General features: G+C 37.0%; 2 protein-coding genes across 8 annotated transcripts in view; both read right to left on the minus strand.

The window, feature by feature from the left end:
* Positions 1 to 6,063, minus strand: part of map7d2b (MAP7 domain containing 2b) — a 29,689-nt gene extending 23,626 nt beyond the window's left edge. For 3 of the 7 annotated variants that reach the window (XM_074621563.1, XM_074621560.1, XM_074621561.1), the window contains exons 1-3: positions 5,871 to 6,060; positions 4,899 to 4,982; positions 872 to 1,032 (exon numbers count right to left, since the gene is read on the minus strand). In XM_074621563.1, coding sequence (XP_074477664.1) covers positions 872 to 1,032; positions 4,899 to 4,982; positions 5,871 to 5,907 — 282 coding nt within the window. In that variant the 5' untranslated portion in view covers positions 5,908 to 6,060. Of the gene's footprint in view, positions 1 to 871; positions 1,033 to 4,898; positions 4,983 to 5,870 lie in introns of all 7 variants that reach the window. The other 4 variants (XR_012592123.1, XR_012592124.1, XM_074621562.1 and 1 more) reach the window with 2 other exon arrangements.
* Positions 6,064 to 10,281: 4,218 nt separating this feature from the next.
* On the minus strand, positions 10,282 to 20,533 carry eif1axb (eukaryotic translation initiation factor 1A X-linked b). The gene is made up of 7 exons (XM_074621712.1): positions 20,372 to 20,533; positions 18,326 to 18,409; positions 14,533 to 14,636; positions 14,259 to 14,309; positions 13,102 to 13,183; positions 12,644 to 12,735; positions 10,282 to 11,497 (listed from the first exon to the last, which is right to left on the minus strand). The coding sequence occupies exons 1-7, from the start codon at positions 20,385 to 20,387 to the stop codon at positions 11,492 to 11,494; spliced, it is 435 nt and encodes a 144-aa protein (XP_074477813.1). The 5' UTR covers positions 20,388 to 20,533; the 3' UTR covers positions 10,282 to 11,491.
* Positions 20,534 to 20,992: the final 459 nt, after the last annotated feature.

Consider the following 20,992-nt stretch of genomic DNA (forward strand, 5'->3'; position numbering starts at 1 on the left):
AAGCCATGTGTGTCTCTTTCAATCTTTAAACTACGTCACCACAGCACTTTCCCTGTGCAATTATTGTTGCCACGTATGGGTTTACATTGTAGTTAATGGAAAGTCCGATGCATCTCATACCGCCGCGAAAGGGTGCCTTGTGCGGCGGTATCGAACGCTGAAGGCTGCGACGAGGCGCCGGTATTTGTTTACGGTTTTGATTAACATGTTTTTTGTGTGTAATGCATAATAATAGAACACAATTTGAATATTTTACATGTGATTTTTTCAAGCATTTGCCCAATTGGGATATATATACTGCATATTGCTATGATTTTTAAATTGATATGTGGCAGCAAAGGCAACAAAATTATATCAAACAGATGTCAATGAATCTATATTCTCAGTTATGTTCAGTTTAATATGATTAATTTAAATGACAAATTTAGCAAGTAAACAAGTTAGAGGATTGGATTTGGGTGCTTTAACCAACAGGGCTTGGTGTTGAATCTCAATATATATTTAGTACTAATCGTATTAAGACAGATTTCTAGTCGTTTACTTCATTTAGAAGGATTTCTGCGATGCATGTGCGTTATTCTAACGTGTTTCTGCTTCCTATTCAAGTTCTGGCACTTGTTTATTGTTTCTAGTTTATTAATTTGTATCTTATCTCAGTATTTCATTAGAGTATTTTAAGCTTTGTTTGTTTGAGGTAAGGGGTCAAACAGCCTCTGTAAAACAACCAAAAAGCTTCTGGAATCTCCAGTTTGAATATTTAACACAACTGTAAAATCCTAATGGATGTCAGAGCCTCAGAAACGACGTGTCATCCTGTTTTCTCACTTCTAACAGGCAGGGAATGCATCATAGGTGTGCTGCGACCTCTAACCTTCTCTGCCTCTTGCTGCTGCCGTCTCTTCTCCCCGGCTGCCGCACGGCGCTGCTGCTCCTTCCTCTTCTGCACATCCATCTTCCTCCCTCGCTCCTCGGCGGAGCGGTCCAGGTGCTGCTGCGCACGGCGCTCCTTATCCCGCAGCGCCTCCGACATCTCTGAACACACGAGTAACAGAGGAGGGAAGTAAGTACATTTACTCAGACACTTAAACATCAATATTACTTAGAGACACTGGTACTTTTTCTACACTATATTTCAGAGGGATATATTGTACTTGTTACGCCACCTCATGGCCGGGTTTTAAATGTAGATTTTGACACAGAAATCCCTTCCAGTCAGGGTTTTAAGATTACGTGTAAAAAGATGAATGGAGAAATGGACCCAGGCAGTAAAATAATGATATTCTCAGGAACTGGAAAGCAACTGGAACACCTGCTTTTCAGGATTGGGTAACTGAAATGGGAAAAGGTTGCTTCATATGAAAGAATGTCATAAAGGAATTATAATAGGGCAGGAAAATATTGGCTTAAGTGGATGAAGGTATATTGTTTCTATTAGGGGACAAGAGTAAGAATAAGGTGGAAACAACTGATTGATGGTTAGGTGGATTTAATGTTTTTAAAAGTCTTCATTTGTACTGATTAATGTATTTATTTGTTATTTTATCTATTTATTTTTCTATAAATTTTATTTCAACTGCATATAATGCATCAAATGCATATAATATGCATTTGTACAGTGATTGTTTTGCATACTGAAAAATAAAAACATTACATGCTAAAGCTGGACCCGCCTCAAGGCTTTTATCATGTCAGTATCACGGTTTATTGGTGCATATTCCTGAGCAATTAGCACAAACCAGTTGACACACAGTGAGCTGGGAGCACTGTTGCAGATTCAACATGAGATGAATATCACTGTTGTAAAGTAAAAATCTTCACGTCTATAATCCACATCTGACCCCATCTCTCTCTCTCTCGCTCCCCCATAGACTGTATATAAGAAGTGGACGTAGTCACCGTGACGTCTCCCGTTGGTTTGTGGACAACCGCTTTGAAGCCTCGAGTTCCGCATTTTGGCCGTCGCCCTCTTGGTTTATTTGCAACCAGAAGTGACAGGAGAGGGTGGAGCTAAGTATAACCAAACACTGAATAAGACATTTTTAGGCGACCAAAATGTTATAATTAACCTTCAAGAACTGAGAACACACTATGAAAGGGTTAAAGTTGTAAGACGAAAACACGGACAACTCCCAGACCGGACAACGCCGTGGTAGCGACCTGTCAATCACAAGGTAGCCACGCCCTAAAGCATCCCCTGCTTTATGGTCTATTTGACTCTAAATGGGACCATAATTTACTAAATGAACATCATGCTGTATTGAAGAAGACTTGAAACTATCGATTGAGATCATAAACTCATGTTTACAATGTTTACTGAGGTAATAAATCAAGTGAGAAGTAGGCTCATTTTCTCATAGACTTCTATACAATCACACTTCTTTTAGCAACCAGAGGAGTCGCCCCCTGCTGGCCCTGCGCTCCCCTCATTTCCTGTCAACTCTCTACTGTTGATTATCCAATAAAGGCACAGAAAAGTCCTTTAAAACAAAATGTTGACTTTTCAGGTCCTCTGAAAAACAGACAGGTTTAAGTTAAATGACCCAACGACATGTAGACGTTACCTTCTTGAGTACAACTGGAGAAAAAAACGAGGTCATGTAGGCTGAAACGTTAGCGACACTGTCTGACAGAGTTAAAATTAAAGTAAAATTATTTTTTCTTATTTTCTTTCCTTCCTTTTTTAAGTCCTTAATTATTTCCTTTTTTGTGTCTTTGTTCCTCCTGTCCTTCCTTTCCGTCTTTAACTGATCTGAACGCATCCACTTAAAGGTCCACTTACTTGCTTGTTCTGGAGCTTTCGGGCCATATCACAACAATTTCCTCACCAGCAGATTGACTGTGCTCAGTTTCCATGGAGATGTAGATGTCAAACAGAGAGGTTCACAGAATTTGTGGAAACATCTGCATTTCCATGGCAACTCAACACGCTGATGAGGACCGCGTGAAACAGTCAAAAGCTTCAAAAGGTTGTACACAGTTTTCACTCAACAATGTGTATTTGTACTTCACATACTTGAGTTTATTTTGCTGCAAAAACACATTTACTTTTTCTTAAGGAAATATTTAAATGAGTAGTAGTTGTGTATTTTTTCCACTGAGTTGACATTTTTACTCAACTAAAGGATCTGAATACTTCCTCCTCCTCAAGCAAGTACACACCCACCCACCATATTGTGTGTGTGTGTGTGTGTGTGTGTGTATGTGTGTGTGTGTGTGTGTGTGTGTCTGTGTGTGTGTGTGTGAGTGTGTGTCAGTGACAGATGAACAGGACCGACCACACAGAGCTCCACCAGCTGGAGAGTTACTCATCATACCTCCTGTCTCCTCTCTTTCCTCCTTCGCTCTTTAGCTAAATGCAGCCGAGAGCCGTTCAGACAGGTGAAAGAACAACTAAAAGCTGGCTGCAGGTCGTACATATGTTTTATATTCAGGGGTGGAAGAAGTATTCAGATCCTTTACTTAAGTAATAATACCACACTGTGAAAATACTTCCCCTGCAAGTAAAAACCCTGCACTCAGTAAAAGTATTGATTGTGCAGTAAAATGTACCCTGTCAGTGTTTTCCTAATTTATCTGATGTTTCTGGATTAATATTACTGTTGCATTAATGATGCATTTTAACTTCTTTATAGCTTTGTGTGATGATGCATTTTCCAGGAGGGATGGGCAGATTGATTACTGCGGTATCGATACTACCTACCTATCGATAGGCTATGAATGATATATGAACAAACCCCTCAGTAAAAACCTTCAGAATATAGATAGGAATAAAACTGGAAAGTTTGGTGGATGTAAATGCTACTGAAGTGGAGATTTCTGGCTCAGAGGGAGAAAAAACTGATGTTGAGAAAACAGCCATTAAAGATATGGATTGTAAAATTCAATACATTTTGAGGACACTACAGGTGAATATAGTAAAAAAAAAAAAAAGAAAAAAAATCTCACCATGAATCTTCCCCAGTTGATTACTGACATTAAGACAATTATTTTTTGTATTACAATTTTTCTGAAATTTCATATTCAAATATGCAAATGAGGCATTATCTTATTAAATATGTGCTAATTTTATCTGACATTTCCAGAACAGAAATCTGAACATTGGATAAAGTCAGGTTCAAAATCCTTGTTTCATTTTGTTGACATATTAGAGTCAAAGGTTTTTACATACGGAAATTTGGATATCTCTTTTTATCACTCCATAAATCAGAAAATACTGTCAACAAACAGCCATAAAAAATCTGTATAAATCAGGCTATGAATGATATATGAATAAACCCCTCTGTAAAAACCTTCAAAATATAGACAGGAATGAAACTGGAAAGTCTGGTGGATGTAAGTGCTACAGAAGTGGAGATTTTTGGCTCAGAGCCTGAGAAAAAACTCATTCTTAGAAAACAACCTTTAAAGATATGGATTGTAAAATTGCATACATTTTGAAGACACTACAAGGGAATATGTAAACGTGTTTAACTAATAGATATCACCATGAAACTTCTCCAGTTGATTACTGACATTAAGATGCAAATGAGGCATTATTTAGTGGTAACTTTTGGTGAATTTAGGAGAAATCTACGGACGCAAATAGACAAATAAATAACTAAATGTGTATTCTGGATGTTTTCTTTCCTGTAATCTGAAAGAAGACACGTTATGGAAGCAAAATAGCCCAAAATCTCTAAATTGACCAATGCACCCGGGGTGTCTCGCCAATATAAATTGTCTCACAACCCGTACTGTAAAAACATTGTGATAAAACACATAAATATACAACAGGATAATTAGAGGTGGAACCAGATGTAATTCAAACACTACATGCACTTGCAGCCATTGTCTTCATCTTGATTATGAAGACAATGGCAGCAAATAATCAAAGGTTGTTATGTGATCAGAAGTTTTACCTGCAGGGTTGTTGTGACTGGATGGTGATCGAGCAGGAGATGCATTCCTACTGCTGATCAGCGGTGCAGGAGGAGGGGCCAGCGCTGTGATTTTGGGAGAGAAAACAGTCAAGACATGATTCATGCGACGCTGCCCAAAAGGCAAACATAGCTAAAAAATGTGAACGTGACTCCTGCGTTTGTCAATGCAGTAAATCTCCTATCAGTCAGTCACCATATCGCCTTTGGGGGTCAGGGGTCAGTGTGAGCTGTCAATGCAGGACCCCTGAGTGTGCCTTCTTCTCCTGTTATGTTTTTATATCTACAGCGGTCATGACAGCACAAACACACCAGGGAACGGCTGCAAACGTTATTATTAGATATGCAAATACATGCTAAGTCCCAAGTGATTCATCTTCACTCAGAATTACATCACGTGCACAAAAGAAACCAGCTGAATCACATGTTTTTTAAAGGTATTAGCTGCTTTCAGTTGAGATTTGTGGCATAAGAAGCTGCTGCATTAATGAAGGAACATCTAGCAGTCTGTCACTAAACAGGGATGTAGGAGGACAATACAGGCCAACATATATACTGCATTGTATCAAATGTACTCAGCAGGCATCCTTTATTTTTCCATTATTCAAAAAGGCTACTATATACAGTATGAAAGGCAGCAATTATTTATATATTTTGGCATGCACTGCAGATGTATATGTGTTTTTCACAGGCTACACATGCTGAACATGTACTGCAGTAAAAAATGCAAAAACCTAGGAAGCTAGATGCTTTACCATTTTAGTGATATTATTCTTTAAAATATCAAGTACAAAGCACTGCATGGCATTAAGGTGTTATTTCAGTCTTATCAAGAACATTGGCAGTCTATATGGGCTTGTCCATCTCCTACTAGCTAGGTGTGTGCATCCTGTGTGCACCCATTCCTATACATTTAATGTGGATAAAATATGAGAGAGCATATTTGTTCCTCACCTGTCATCTCAGGGCAGCTTGGAGCCACTTCAGTCATTTCAAACGTCGTCGAATCTGTTCATGAGAGGGACCTGACAGGAGCCAGAGAGCTGTTGAAAACCCACACAAGAGACAGCCGGTGCAACACAATGACTCAGGGAAAAGACGGAGGAGAATATGATGCTGGGAGTGAGGAGCCTATGGCAGAGAGGAGGGATGGGGAGGGGAGGAGAGGAGGAGAGGAGAGAGGACCATACTGTATACTGGAGGTGTGTCGGTCCCAAACGAGCCGGTTCTTTGAGCCGGCTCTTTTAAGTGAACGATAAGAGCCGGCTCCCATCCGAGAGCCGTTTTTTCTTTTTTTTTAATTAATTCAAGGCAGAATGATATGATGATCTTCTCCGCGCCACGGGCACTCTATGCACTGACTGTGACTGAATGTTGTGTTAATGATGTCCGTACGACCAATCAGGGTATGACAGACAAGGATCATACCATCAATCAGGGAGGGGCGGTGTGCTGACGGTCTACAGGTACAGAGCAGGAGGGAGAGGAGGAGAGAAAGAGAGAAAGGAGTGCGGTGAGCGAGTAGCAGACCACACTCAAAATACCTTTACTAGCTGCAACATTACAGTGATGAACACAGAAAATATCCCAAAATAGCAGAAAAATATTAGTAAAGTATCCGACAAAACTTTGTAAAATTTCAGAAAAACATCCTAAAAAAACCCATATGTAAAATATCCACAAATATTTGTAGTAAAATGAATTTAAAAAAATATTTGTAGGCGTCTCGAGATAACTTCTGTTATGATTTAACGCTCTACAAAAATAAATGGAATTGAATTGAAGATGAGTGACAGTCGGAAACGAAGCAGAATTACGATATTCTGGAAATTATAAGGTTTAGTATAATTATATTGAATAATTTAAGTGACATATGTGCACACATACTAATCATAGGTCAAAACAGCACTGAATTTGATTGAATTATACGTTTTTATAAGAATTTAAAGGTCGAAAGAGCCGGCTCTTCTTGGTGAGTTAAGCCAAATGATCTGGCTCACTAAAAAGAGCCGGAATTCCCATCACTGCTGTATACCTCAAAGCCTCAGAGCCTCAGAGCTAGGATAAATGGTAGGGATTGGGAATTCAGGCTCTTTTTAGTGAATCAGATCATTTGGCTCAGCTCACCAAGAAGAGCCGGCTCTTTCGGCTCCCAAACTCGGTTCTTCGTTTTTACCACTTCTGCCTTTTAGAATTCAGCCAAATTTAGCTTTAGCTGTTTTGATTTTTGATTGGTATGTTTGCGCATATAGGGTTAGGTTTAGGGCAGGGGTCAGCAACCTTTACTATCAAAAGAGCCATTTTAGGCAAAGAAAAAAAAAAAATCTGTCTGGAGCCGCAAAACATTTGATGACTGTGATGAAGGTAACACAATTCATAGTCTAAGTATATAGTATATAAGTCTAATGCAGTGAGGGCCAAAGAGACAATGTACTACGGAGTATTAGGGGCACATTGAGGGGAAAAACATCTGAGATTTACAGAATAAAGTCAGAATATTACAAGAAAAAATCTTAATATTACGACTTTTTATGAATAAAGTCATAACTTTACGAGAATTTTTTTAACATTACGACAATAAAGTTGTAATATTACGAGAATAAAGTCATAACTTTACGAGATTTTTTTTTTAATATTACGAGAATAAAGTCGTACCTTTACGAGAATAAAGTCGTAATATTACGAGAATAAAGTCGTAATATAACGAGAATAAAGTCGTAACTTTTACGAGAAAAAAAGAAAATAACTCGTAAAATTACTACTTTATAATATTGACTTTATTCTCATATTACAACTTTTTTTCTCATAAACCTTTGACTTTATTCTCGTAATATTATGACTTTATTCTCGTAATCTCAGATTTATTTTTTTCCCTCAATGTGGCCCTAATACCCCGTCCTACCATAGACCTACAACAATGATGAATAAAAATGAAAATATAAACAAACAACAGTTATTCATTTCCACCTCTCTCTGAGATGGTGTAGCTGTTGTTGTGCTCACTGAGCTCCTTTAAACCCGCCATATTTAAACGTTCAATCAACGGCGGTTAAATAACGTCGGGTCTACTTTTTCTACCTACCTTTAAAAAGTACCGTTCGACACACACTCACACAAAGAAATAGTATGGCAGTAAATGTCTATACGTTTTCTAACATAAAATAGATTTACTCATGGATAATACATTAAAATTAACATGTTAATTTGTTTCGTCGCGGTACCGTACGAACCTGTGAACCGCTTCACTCACAGTTGGCTAATTTACATATTAATGCGCCAACTGCTCACTCACACCCCGTTATGTGTCGCCTAGCAACCAGCTGCTCGAGAACTAGTTTGCGTAGCGGATGAATAGTAAAAAGAAAAACGACAGTTTGAGTAAAATCACAATTAAAACTGTTGCGTTCACTGCCTAACTGTTCATATTTCTCACTGTTATTGTTTATTATTTTTCTCTGTGTTTGTGACAAATCTTAAAAGGGGGCATTTTAGACGATGTCAACATAATAATAATAATAATAATAAAAACAGTTTTATTAAATGTTTATATGCCTTATGTTTTCAATATAAAGGTGTATTGATGTTGTTTCTGAGCGGCCATGAACGCCTCTCTCTCTCTCTCTCACGTGACTTTGGCTCGTGTCGGAGCTCACGTGCCACTTCACTTCACGAGCCCCAGCAGCAGCATTACGTCATACTTGTAACAAACTGAGGCAGGATGTTGACAATATACAATATGGGTCACCACATGGAAGCTCTAATAATAACGTCACATGTATTATTATTATTATTTGAAATATAGAAAAATGAAATGAAAAATAAAAAATAAAATTAATAATACAAAATAAAAAATAGGTACAAATTGACAGTAATAATAATTATGGGATAAATCCCCAAAAAACAGAAAAATAGGCTGATAAATTGCACTATGTACAAATGGACAATTTAACTGTTAGTGGTCATTTCTGTTTACATAAATTAAACTTTATGATGTCATACAATTTAGCTAATGGAAAGAAATATATTTCATATGCCATAAGTCCATTAGTCTGCCTAAATACACTCGGTGTATATATATAATGATATATAAATTATAAAGTATAGGATTAGAATATTGATGCATTAGTGTTTAAGCAACATTTTATTGTTGTAGTTGGTTGGTAAAGCAGATATCGAACTATTTTTAACTGATTATTTTCATCATGGATTAATCTGATGATTATTTTTCTGGATCAGTTAATTCAGAGACATTTATTAGAAGGATAGACCCCTTGAGATGAAGAATGAAGAATAAACATTTTTATTTGGTTTGCAAAATGTAGGATAATAGTGAGAAATGCAGTCACAATTAGTGACATATATAGTGTCTATACACAGTCATGCCTTAGTGTTTAAGCAGCATTTTGTTCTTGTAGTTGATTGGTGAAGCATCATTTTAAATTATTTTAACTGATTATTTCTATCATAGATTAATCTTCCGATTATTTTCTTGATCAGTTAATTTGATAATTTATTGTTTGGTTTGCACAATAAGTGACACGTTCAAATGTCTTTTGTCCTACCAACAGTCCAAACCTCAACATTAGTCAGTTTACTGTCATTTAACACGAGGAAAAACAACAAATCTTCACTTTTGAGAAGCTGAAAGCATATTTGCATGAAAAATGACTTAATCAGTTATCAGAAGAGCATCATAGTTTCTAAGTTCTTCATATGTTTTGTATATAACATCTTACATTGTAAAGTAAGCACAGCTGTCAGATTATTTATAGTGAAGTAAAATGTAAATGGAATAGACGTAGAAAGTGTCACAAATTGGAAATAAACCTCAATAAAATAATTCACATTGAAAATAAATAAATTAGGTCTAATAATAGAAACTGTGCAGCTTCTGTATTGTAATATTTTGGGTTCATTTCTCATCAGATGGTGCGTTTAAATCAGATTAAAACACAAAACAGAATTGAAAACACTTTTTTTGTAAAACCTATAAGAGGATTTCCAGAAAAATGAACACGTTTTGGGAAAGGAAATTAGACAATTTATCTTTTTATATCTAAAAGGTCATTTTCATGCCATTATAGGAGAAGAGAAAGTCAAAGCACACAGAAACAAACATACCAGACGGGTCAGGGCTCAGACTCTGGAGCCGGAGGGGATTCAGCGCTTTGCTCAAGGACACATGAGCTAATAAAGTTTTCCCTCTAAAGACAGAAATAGTATCAGGACAAGACATATTGTTCCCCGTCAACACCCAGCAGCCCTTGATGCTCTGAAGGGCGTGAGGCCACGTTTACTACTTTAGCTCAATCTCACCACCTTCAGACCGGCACAGGAAGTGCTCCAAAAATCACCGCCAGGTCAGTGGAGTTAAGATCTTTATTGGAAACCCAGCCTTCAAACATCATATTACATTTTTTTTTATTAATTCAGAGTTACAGCAACAACAGTGACAGGCCCCATGGGGTCTAGAGCAGTGGTTCCCAAAACTGAGGTGCTGGGAGAAGGAGAATAAACTACTGTAATAATTGATTTTGTAGAGGTTCAGAGAACGTGTGAACGGTGATCTGAGGTTGTGTCGGTGGTGAAGAAGGTTTGGGAACCGCTGGTCTAGAGAGACCTGTGCTGAAGCCACAGAGCGAGCAGCGAAGAGTTCAACATGGAAACACAAACACACAGAAAACACAAATAAAAAGGGAAACAATAGAAAAATACATTTTGATTCTTCTTTTTAAATTTCAAGGGGATCGTCTTCATGGATCAATCCAAAAACGAGCAAATAGTTAGTGGAATATGACGTGAACAAGAAGATACAGAGCCGAGTGTTATTAACTTTCTCCTGTCTCTCAGGCTACAATGATACAGACTGCCAAGAGGAAAACACAAAATGGTTTATCTTTTTATTGACGAACCCAGAGATTCTGTACTTGTAGCTAAATTCCACATAGTGTGAAATCAATATAAATACATTTTTTTAAAAAGATGACGCATTTGGTGTGAGATATTCTGCAGTCATGGTATCGATAGAACCTCCTCTAAGTGTTTTATGGATAATAAAAAAAAAAAAAAAAAAAAAAAAAAGAAAACCTCCGTGAATGAGATGGAAAATTAGAAAGCAAAAACAAAAAAAGGTGAAAATCTAGCAATAGGTCCAGATATTCACCCTAACTGTGATGCTGGTGATCAGCCTACTCTTGAGTCTCCAATCCCGACGGTCTGCGTCATCATTCAGTCACCAGGCAGCCTGCTGCATCGCCCTCCAGTCGCTACGAGTGATAACTCAGACAGTCGTACTAAAGCAGCATCTCATGTTCATTCAGGTGAACGATAAACTCAAAATACTGGTGTCCTTTCTTCCCCCACATTACACGAAATGCACCTCTCAAAAACAAGAAAGACGTCTACTGATGGTTAACAAACTGGAATAAATTGAATCGTATTAATAAACTGTATTGGATTGGCATAGGCTGATCTTAATAAAAAATAATCATTATCGGTGCGGTGTGGCGGCTCAAAATATTCCCATCGGAGCATCTCTCGTAAAATCCCACCTTCCTCCCTCCAGTAGCAGGTCTTTAGATCTGGAAAGAGAGAGAAGACACAATTAGGTCAACTTTTATCCTGCAGACTTCTTCTGTCTCATGCATGCATGGTATGCGTCCACAGTATCCGTCCTTTCCATGCTTCCCATTCATTGGCTTTATCATAGCGGTCTGTGAGCGTGACCGCCCGGCTGGCGAGAAAGCGACGCCGACAGGCGCTAGCTAGCTGTCACAGCAGTTTGTGGAGCTTTTAAACTCCGAAAACATCGGAGCAAATGTTCGATTCGCGATCAAATATCATAAAACTGCCAATATTCAAAATATACAAAGTTGATTTCTCCCCTTCAAAATATCAGAAGTGAACTTAGTGATGAAATAGCTACAAAAAATGTAAAAATAAGTGCTGTTTTTGGCTGCTGTTGTGATCGTAGTCTGTGCCGTTCCTGCCCTTTGCATTGTGGGATACAGTAGACGAGGTAGACTGGTCCGATGCATACTGGAGGGCCTCTCAAACTCAGTACGGTATTTTTGACATACTGTAGATTTTGCTTTTGTTTTCATGGTACATTTTGCCTAAATCAGTACGTATTATTAGTATAATTTGTGGTTTCGAATAAAGCCGTTGTAAGCAGATGAGCAATTCTGGTAGTGCAGTGTTGCACATTGAGAGACGGACCGTCACGTTCGCCGCTCCTCATTTGCATAAAGTTCAGGTCTAGTTCTCTTTATGCAAATCAAGGGGGTCCGGTGCAACTCGCCGCCTCTGGAAACTCCCGAGAAACGTTTAAACTAACCGTTATCGATCCTAACGAGCCGCCATGTTGGTTCAAATTTTGTGTCGCCCAGCACGAATCAGAATCAGAATTGTGTTTATTGCCAGGTGTAAGAGGTATACACTAGGAATTTGCTTTGGTTATGTTAATTTCCGTCGATTCTCCTCTTTACATTGACTTTGTATGTGATCACGCCGCGAAAAGTTCTCTCTTGGTGTGAATGCGCCATTAGAACACATTTATTTTCAGTACTTTGGCTAATTTTGTCGAGAGAAAAAACAACATTCTGGGGAAAAAACAAGTTAATTTCTCACAGTAAGGTATATAAAAAACTACTTAGGTGTGACACTGGCAGTAATATTGAACACAGAAATTCAGGAAAAGTTCATTATAAAATAAAAGGGGAGCTTACATCATCAATGTCATCATCATCGTCGCCAATGTCATCAAACTGGATCTCATCATCGTCTCCGGGCCCGAAGGTGTCTGTCTCGTTGATTTTGGCTGCGAGAAAGAAGACGGAGGATGAAGAAGTGTTAGAAAAGAAATACTATACGTGTTCCTGAAGAAGAAAAACATAATGTTTCTACTGCATTGAGATGAACTGACAAATGAGATTTATTAAACACTGCATGTTAGACGTAAAAAAGTTGTAATGAAGGTCTGGACAGTGATGATCTCTGCTGTTTAAAGTTAGAAACGGCACGTATTATTTCACCATTCCTTAACGGGTGAATTATGCAAGAATACAGCAGTCTGGTGCGCAACCTTTAGACAGAGTTTACCTCAGTTTCCTCCACATAGCACTATAAATAAATCCCTGGACTTGTTTCACAACAGTGACGTTCAGGCGGCGTTGTTTTAACTCACCGTGCTCCGGCAGCTCTCCGTACGCTTTCAAACTACGAGCCTCGTCTGCGTTGTACTTGAGGATGACGTCAGCTTTGTTGTCCTGAAACAGAAGAATGTTTCAGTGTTTTAGCAATAGAGGCAAATACATGAGATTAAATGACATAAAACTGAAGATAACGGTACCAAAGCCTGATTACATGAGTGAAAGATTGGGGTCAAAAATGTATAATTATGTATAAAATGATATACTGAATATATATATATATATATAGGAAGAAATGGTGATCAAAAAAGGATATACGTTTAATCTATAACATTTTGAGCTATAACAGACAATGACATGATGTCTCAATAACTGTTCTTTTCTTAACATACTTACAAAAGAGCTTAAAAGGAGCAACATGAAAGACGAATAAAAAGTAAAGCATTAAATAAAAAAAATTATACTGGATAAATAAAATATTACAATTAAAACTGATTTAAAAAAAGAAGTGTTTTCAGCTAACATATAATAGAAAATACTGATGTATCATCACACTTGGTAACAAATTGAGACTTAATTAAATTTTTACTTTAATACCTAATTTAAAAGTGTTGATTTATGTGGACTGTAATGTTTAATGTAAGTTTTTAAATGTGGTCCCCAGGGAGAGGAGATGTGCTTTAGTGCACAGCTAATGGGGATCCTATAATAAACTAAACAAAACCTTGAAAGGGATTAATAGAATTTTAAATAGTGATCTAGAAGTAACTGGAAGGGTTACTATAATGGAGAGTAGCATGTTTTCTTCTTGGCTTTATTTTGTACCAACTGAAGATGAACCAGTGTTTCCTTTACTGAATGCTTAATACAGAGAGTTACACTAATCAGTGGACAGGAGAAAAGAGAGCATGAGTAATTCAGATAGGTATAATGGTTTGTATTTAGAGATTAACTGGCAAAAACAAGACCAAATATCCACTTGCACTTGGTTTTAAAAGTCAGAATCTTAACAGAACATGAGTCCAATAACCAGACGTCTGTCAGTAACTATTCCTTCTTCCAATTCAGAGCACAAAAACTCTTAAAAGGTTGGATGCTATAGAAATATTGCTGCTTATTTATCTTGAAGACCTGTCCCTGTCCTCACAGTGAGGCTCACCGCACAGCGTTAACAGTCTGATCTGTAACACACCTGGTAATCTCTCAGTCCGACCAGGATGATGTCTGACGTGTTAATCCACACCTAGAGGAGAAACAAAACACAGGAGGGGAGAGATTATCCTCGTGTCGTTCAGCAACACGCTGCACTTTGTGACCTTTCACACACACACGGTCAATTGAGTCCACGCTGCCACATTAACGGTGACCATTGACAACACGCCGACTCAGCGTTACGTCAGGAGGTTCCCTGTGTGTGCTGGTTGAAGGGGGGGAAAGGTGCGAGAGGACGGTCAGGACATTCCTACCTTTTTCCGGAGTTTTCCTCTGATGTGGCAAAGCCGCTTGGTTCCATCGAAGCACATGGCCTCCAGACGTCCGTTCCCCAGCATTTTAATCACCTGAGCGTATTCTGGAAGACACAAGAGAGCAGGCAAGGGTTAATCCAAGGTGATAAAGGACACAGATCGGGACATTTACATTAATTAAGCACTGATACAGATGTTTCTGTTCTACCAAGACATCATGTGAAGGTCCTCACAGATAAACAAAGGGTAAATGAGATGAGAAATATATGAAACAATATACATAATGTATATAGTTGACAAGGTTTCCTGCCTTATTTGAAATAAACTCTGTCAATGTCTGAGATTATTAAATTTTTATGACATATAATAGTAAGTTTCAGGGTAATTGAGCAGTGGTGATAAATCACACAGCAAAGGGGACATATCTAATGACAAAGGTGATTGTTTAAACTGCATTCATGTGCTGCTCTTACCACCGCCGCTAACCAATTACCTGGGGGAAACCCTCTCGTTTATGAGAATAAAATATAACTTAAAAACACTATTAGTATTAATAAGTCAAAGCTTCAGTGTCCCGACTACTTGTACCAAATTTCCCTGTGACTCTGTAAATATAATTTGATAGAAATGTGCAGGATGAGGGCAAAAAGAGCCGAGCGATGGAAACAGAAGAGGCCACAGCATCGCTCGGTGTCTGAATAGGAAGGTTCTACTGTTGTTGTTGTACAAAAAAAGGCCAGTAAAGAAAGAGAAGGAAGGAGAAGGAGAAGGAAACAAGTGGAAACAGCATAATCCTGGTCTTTGAACACTTTTATTTTTACGTATTTATTAGGGGTCGAAGTTACCAAAGGCCCCACGATACTTAACACAATAACTTCATATTGCTATTTTAAACATTTTGTGATAGGCTGAGTATTGTGTTAAGACATATTGCGATTTATTACCTTTTGTGAATTGCAAATTATGCAGTTTGTCAACATCTGTTTTATCTAATAAGATAGTTTTCACTCATTTTCATTCACATATCTTGAGGTCAGAGGTCAAGAGACCCCTTTGAAAATGGCCTTGACAGTTTTTCCTTGCCACAATTTAGCGTAATTTGGCGTTCTTTCAGACAAAATAACATGACATGGTTGGTACCAATTGATTCCTTAGATTTTCTACAATACAATATTGCCATGCAAAATATCGCGACACTATGCTGTATCAATTATTCCTCCACCCCTAATATTTATTCACATGACCATGGTCATTAAAATCTAACGGTTGTAGTTGATCCCCTGCTGGACTTCTTCAGCAAGTTTAGTTTTTAAGCTTTTTGGGTGATGTTTATTTATTATCTGCTCTAGCTTTTCCACATTTTTGTACACAGATATGTTAATAATAATTAGAGCTGCAACGATTAATTGATTAGTTTTCAACTATTAAATTAATCGTCAACTATTTCGATAATTGATTAATCGGTTTTAGTCATTTTTTAAGAAAAATAACTGATTGCAGCTTCTTAAATGTGAATATTTTCTGGTTTCTTCACTCCTTTATGACAGTAAACGGAATATCATTGAGTCGTGGACATATTGACATATTTCACCATTTTATAAACCAAACAACTAATCGATTAATCAATCATCATAATTTTTACAAATAAAATTGTAAAAAAAAAAAAAAAATGTGCCTAAGTCTTCCACAAACATCGGGAAAACACTGCACATGACATCTGTGCTGCTCACTGAAACGCCCATTTGCATTGACTAAATCAACTTTACAAACACGTCCTCAAATTTCTTCTCAAGTAATGTCTGACGTGTTTAATTTCCATTATAATACAGTAAAATGTGATGTACAACAAACTGAGATGATTTTAACACTTAAAAAAAATGTGAGGCATAAATAAATAGAAATATTCCAAGAAGGTCTATCACGATATTTATAACTTCTTCTCTACACTAGCTCTGTGTGCATTAAGTAAGCTTCACTACCTGAAGGTGTTCCTTACAGCAGCAGAGCCTCCTCCACACACTGGGCTCACTTCCATACCAGCAGGGATTTTGGCAGCGCCGAGCACTGCAGTCGGAGCTCTGAACACTTTGACTGCAGGCTGATGCCTCCATCTAGTGAGGCGCTCAGTAACAGTGTCGATAAATCCTTCACTTTCAGCATCACTGCTGATCCAAACACAAGCTTAATGTTGTGCAAATTGTTAAGTTATCAGTTTTTGACTCAGAACCCTTTACAGTAGATCGCTAAATCTGCAGGTTATGTTTAATTATTTATTATATTTTTCTGAGACTCTTATAAATTAAATAAATAATTCTTCCTCTAACCGCATTTTTGCTCGATGAATGACTGAAACAAACCATTATTTTCATTATCAATTAGTCTGCCAACAACTATTATTAACAAGGTCTGTCAAAGTTAACGCGCTGATAACGCAAATCCGTTTTATTGCCACAAATTTCTTTAACGCAACTTGCGATTTTTAGGTTGTAGCGGCTCAGTTTTCTCAGATACTGACATCATATGGAACTAAAAAACCTAAGGAATCCATCGGTACCAACCATGTCATACTAGCTTATTGTGAAGGAGGTTAAATTACGCTCCAAACTTACGCTAAATTTTGTCGAGGAACAACTGGCATGGTCATTTTCAAAGGGTCCCTTGACCTCTGACCTCCAGATCAGTGAATGTAAATGGGTTCTATGGGTACCCACGAGTCTCCCCTTTACAGACATGCCCACTTTATGATAATCACATGCAGTTTGGGGCAAGTCATAGTCAAGTCAGCACACTGACAGCTGTTGTTGCCTGTTGGGCTGCAGGTTATGATTTGAGCATATTGTTTTATGCTAAATGCAGTACCTGTGAGGGTTTCTGGACAATATCTGTCATTGTTTTATGTTGTTAATTGATTTACAATAATATATACATACATTTGCGTAAAGCAGCATATTTGCCCACTCCCATGTTGATAAGAGTATTAAATACTTGACAAATCTCCCTTTAAGGTACATTTTGAACAGATAAAAAATGTGTAATTCATTTGCAATTAATCGCGATTAACTATGGACAATTATGTGATTAATCGCGATTAAATATTTTAATCAATTAATTTCCCAAAGTTGGCATCTTCAAATTGCTTGTTTTGTTCAACCAACAGTCCAAAAACCCAAAGATATTCAGTTTACTGTCATAGAAGAAAACCAGAACATATTTGAGATTGACTGAGTCTTTAAGCTCTACTCAAATATGAACATTTACCTGCTTTTCACAGTTTTTCACTAATGTAAATTATAGACCAGAATTATTTTATCTACCAACAAGCTGAGAGCAGCATCCCTGCCTGCAGCAGTCAGGTTGTACAATACAGAACTAAGGGGAACAAAAGATGGATAGCTGAAGTTCGTGGGGTTTGTTCTGATTGTTTGTTTTTCTAAATGTAAATGTGTATGTATGAGAATCATTTTTATGACGTACAATCATGTATAGATTTCTATTTTTTTTATTAATGTAAATTCTGTTTCTATTCAGTTGTTAACTGTGAGCATGAATACAAATACATGAATACTATAGTGACTTCAGTTCCTGCAGTTGACCCCATTTGACCTATGCCGATGCAAACAGGTTTATTGTGTGTCCTCATTTGGCTTTATCAATTATAGCTATGTAGTTATATATAACTAAGCACACATCCTCCAGCCAACAGATGATCTTTAGTCAAGCGTCTTTGGTGTAACTTTCCAGGCAGCGGTTAGCCCCCCGATCCACTGAAAACAGTACCAGAACCAGTACTCACCCTGTCCGTCCTCTTTGAACACCAGCTCTCTCTTCTCGGACTCATTCTCGTTCTTTCCACGTCGCCGATTCTTTCCTCCCTTACCTATAAACGCAGACAGGAAGATATCAATGAATGTCCATTTATAATTTTATAGGTTCTATTCACTGAGTTAGCAAACAGTGTAAATCCTTTAGTTCCAGTTAAGTCTCGCTGAGTCAACACAGATAATCAGCCTGTAAACGCCCGTCAGCAATGATGGAATATAACTAAGTACATTTACTCGAGTACTGTGCTCACTTGTACTTTACTAGAGTCTTTTTCATGCCACTTCTACTCCACCACATATCGTTTTCAATGCAGGACTTTTACTTGTGACGGAGTATTTATACAGTGTGGTATTAGTACTTTTACTGAAGTAAAGGATCTGGATACTTCCTCTACCTCCACCACTGCATAGTAGTTACTTTCAACATGTGTTTAAGCATTATATTACAATTTTTCCATAATTATTTTTAATTAAAAGCTGCTGGATATTAATATTTCTTTACCTCTTTACTAAAACGATTTAAAACACACAAAAAATAAAAAACATCACAACAATAACAGAACATACAATAGTGGGGATACTTATATTGGCAACTTAAACATTACAGGTAAATAGAAATAAATACATGAATAAAAATGAAAAAGCAATAATTTTCTTAGTTTCAAAATTGCGGGAAAAACCTGAAAACACTATATAACACAAAAGAAAATATATCTGTTCATAGCTAACAGAATTTTATCCAATAATGTGACTTATTAACATAGATTGAGCTACAAGTTAACAATGCTTATAAACCTTACATTACTTTGTATTGTAACCCCCAAAACATAATTTATATCATATATAATGTTACTAGTATAACACACAGGGGACATTATTCTACCTTAAGTACTTTAAATATTTTTTTCCTGATTAAACTTACATACTTTTACTGTGATATTTTCAATGCTGGACTTTAACTTGTAGCAGAGTATGTTTACAGTGTTGTGTTAGTACTTTTACTTTAGTAAATGATCTGAATACTTCCTCCACTGCATAGTAGTTACTTTCAATATGTGTTTTTAAGCATTATATCACATTTTTTCCATAATTATTTTTAATTAAAAGCTGCTGGATATTAATATTTCCTTACTAAAACTATTTTAAACACAAAAAAATAAATTAAATTCATTTTCTGAGATTTATAATTTCATGAAAAACCTGAAAACACTACACAACACCAAAGAAAACAGATAGTTCACAATTTCTTTTCCAAAATAATGTGACTTAACACAGATGGAGATACAAGTTAAAGTATTTAAGTGTGTATGTTTTCCATAATTACTTTTAATTAAATGCTGTTGATGTTAATCTTTCTTCACCTCTTTAGTAAAATAAAAAAAAAAAAATACAAACATCACAACAGTAACAGAACACCGGGTAAAAGGTTACCTGGAGTTATTATATTATTAATAAAGGTAGTAGATGTTGGGTGGGGTTTAACCAGCAACCAGCTAGTTAGCTGTGTCAGCTAGCAACGGTATTAAACTGCCAACAAGGCCTATGGAAAGGAGGCTGGATCACGCGTCATTTCGAGGGATAATGCGCATGTGCAGTAGAATCTGGCTTGCACTCGTCCGCCGCTTGAGTTCCACTGCGCATGCGCTGTAGCCAATACAACCAGACCCATGTCCTCTCCTCCTTCTATAGGCCTTGACTACCAAGTAAGTTAGCTATTAGCATGCTGTTAGCTGGCTAAAAGTGTTTAATAACTCCAACTACTCTACACTAACTTCATTATTATCTCAGCCGAATTCACGTTTAGTGAGTAAATCACACGCAGATATATGTGACTGCTGTGTAAAAGACTCTTAAATATGAATAAAAGATGAATAAAAGATGAGTTGCTAGCTTAGCCGTTAGCTCGCCGGAGTCACGTTTTGACTGCGTGTTGTCTCTTCTCTTCACGCTGCTGACTGGACTCACTGAAACATCACGTCTCTGGAACAGTAAGCATTAGGTCTTCCTCCGGCTCTTACCTTTATTCTTGGGCATGTTTCTTTCCCCTCCTGGATGTGGTTAATCCCGCTCGGTAGATGGACTGCCGGTGGAACAGAAGAAGCGCTGTGAGAGACAGTCTGATGGGCTAAAGGACTGAAACCAGCTAGTCACCGCTGAGAGGCTCCAACGGTCTGCGCATGCGCCCGCCGAGACATTCAAAACCACACAGCTTTATTGTAAAAGGGGATTGTTACAGAGACAATAGCATATTGAACGATTTGTCATGTACAAACATCACTTTTTCACTAGACCAATAGGATCAGGTACATACCAAAAAAAAGATTAAATAAATGATACAAATTATTATTATTATCGTTATTATTAATAATAATACTAATAATAAGATCAGATAAGATATATATATATATATATATAAATGTAATAATAATGATAATAACATTTTAATTTAATTTTTTCAAATATTTTTAGGTATATATATATACACATACATGTATATATATATAAAATGGTATTTTTTAATTAATTTTTTTAGGTATATATATATATACATATATATATATGTATATATATATATACATATGTAATAATTTTTTAATGATCTCCTTTTAATTTAATTTTTTTAGGTATATATATTTTAA

The sequence above is a fragment of the Sebastes fasciatus genome, chromosome 21 (assembly GCF_043250625.1).
Source record: "Sebastes fasciatus isolate fSebFas1 chromosome 21, fSebFas1.pri, whole genome shotgun sequence".
NCBI lineage: Eukaryota > Metazoa > Chordata > Actinopteri > Perciformes > Sebastidae > Sebastes > Sebastes fasciatus.

What these genes read in the sequence shown, in the direction of transcription:
- eif1axb (XM_074621712.1), bottom strand. An exon ending in TCGGACTGAGAGATTACCAG is followed by an intron (nt 13,184 to 14,258) that starts GTGTGTTACAGA and finishes CTTCTGTTTCAG; the next exon opens with GACAACAAAGCTGACGTCAT. An exon ending in CGGAGAGCTGCCGGAGCACG is followed by an intron (nt 12,736 to 13,101) that starts GTGAGTTAAAAC and finishes TCTTTCTCGCAG; the next exon opens with CCAAAATCAACGAGACAGAC.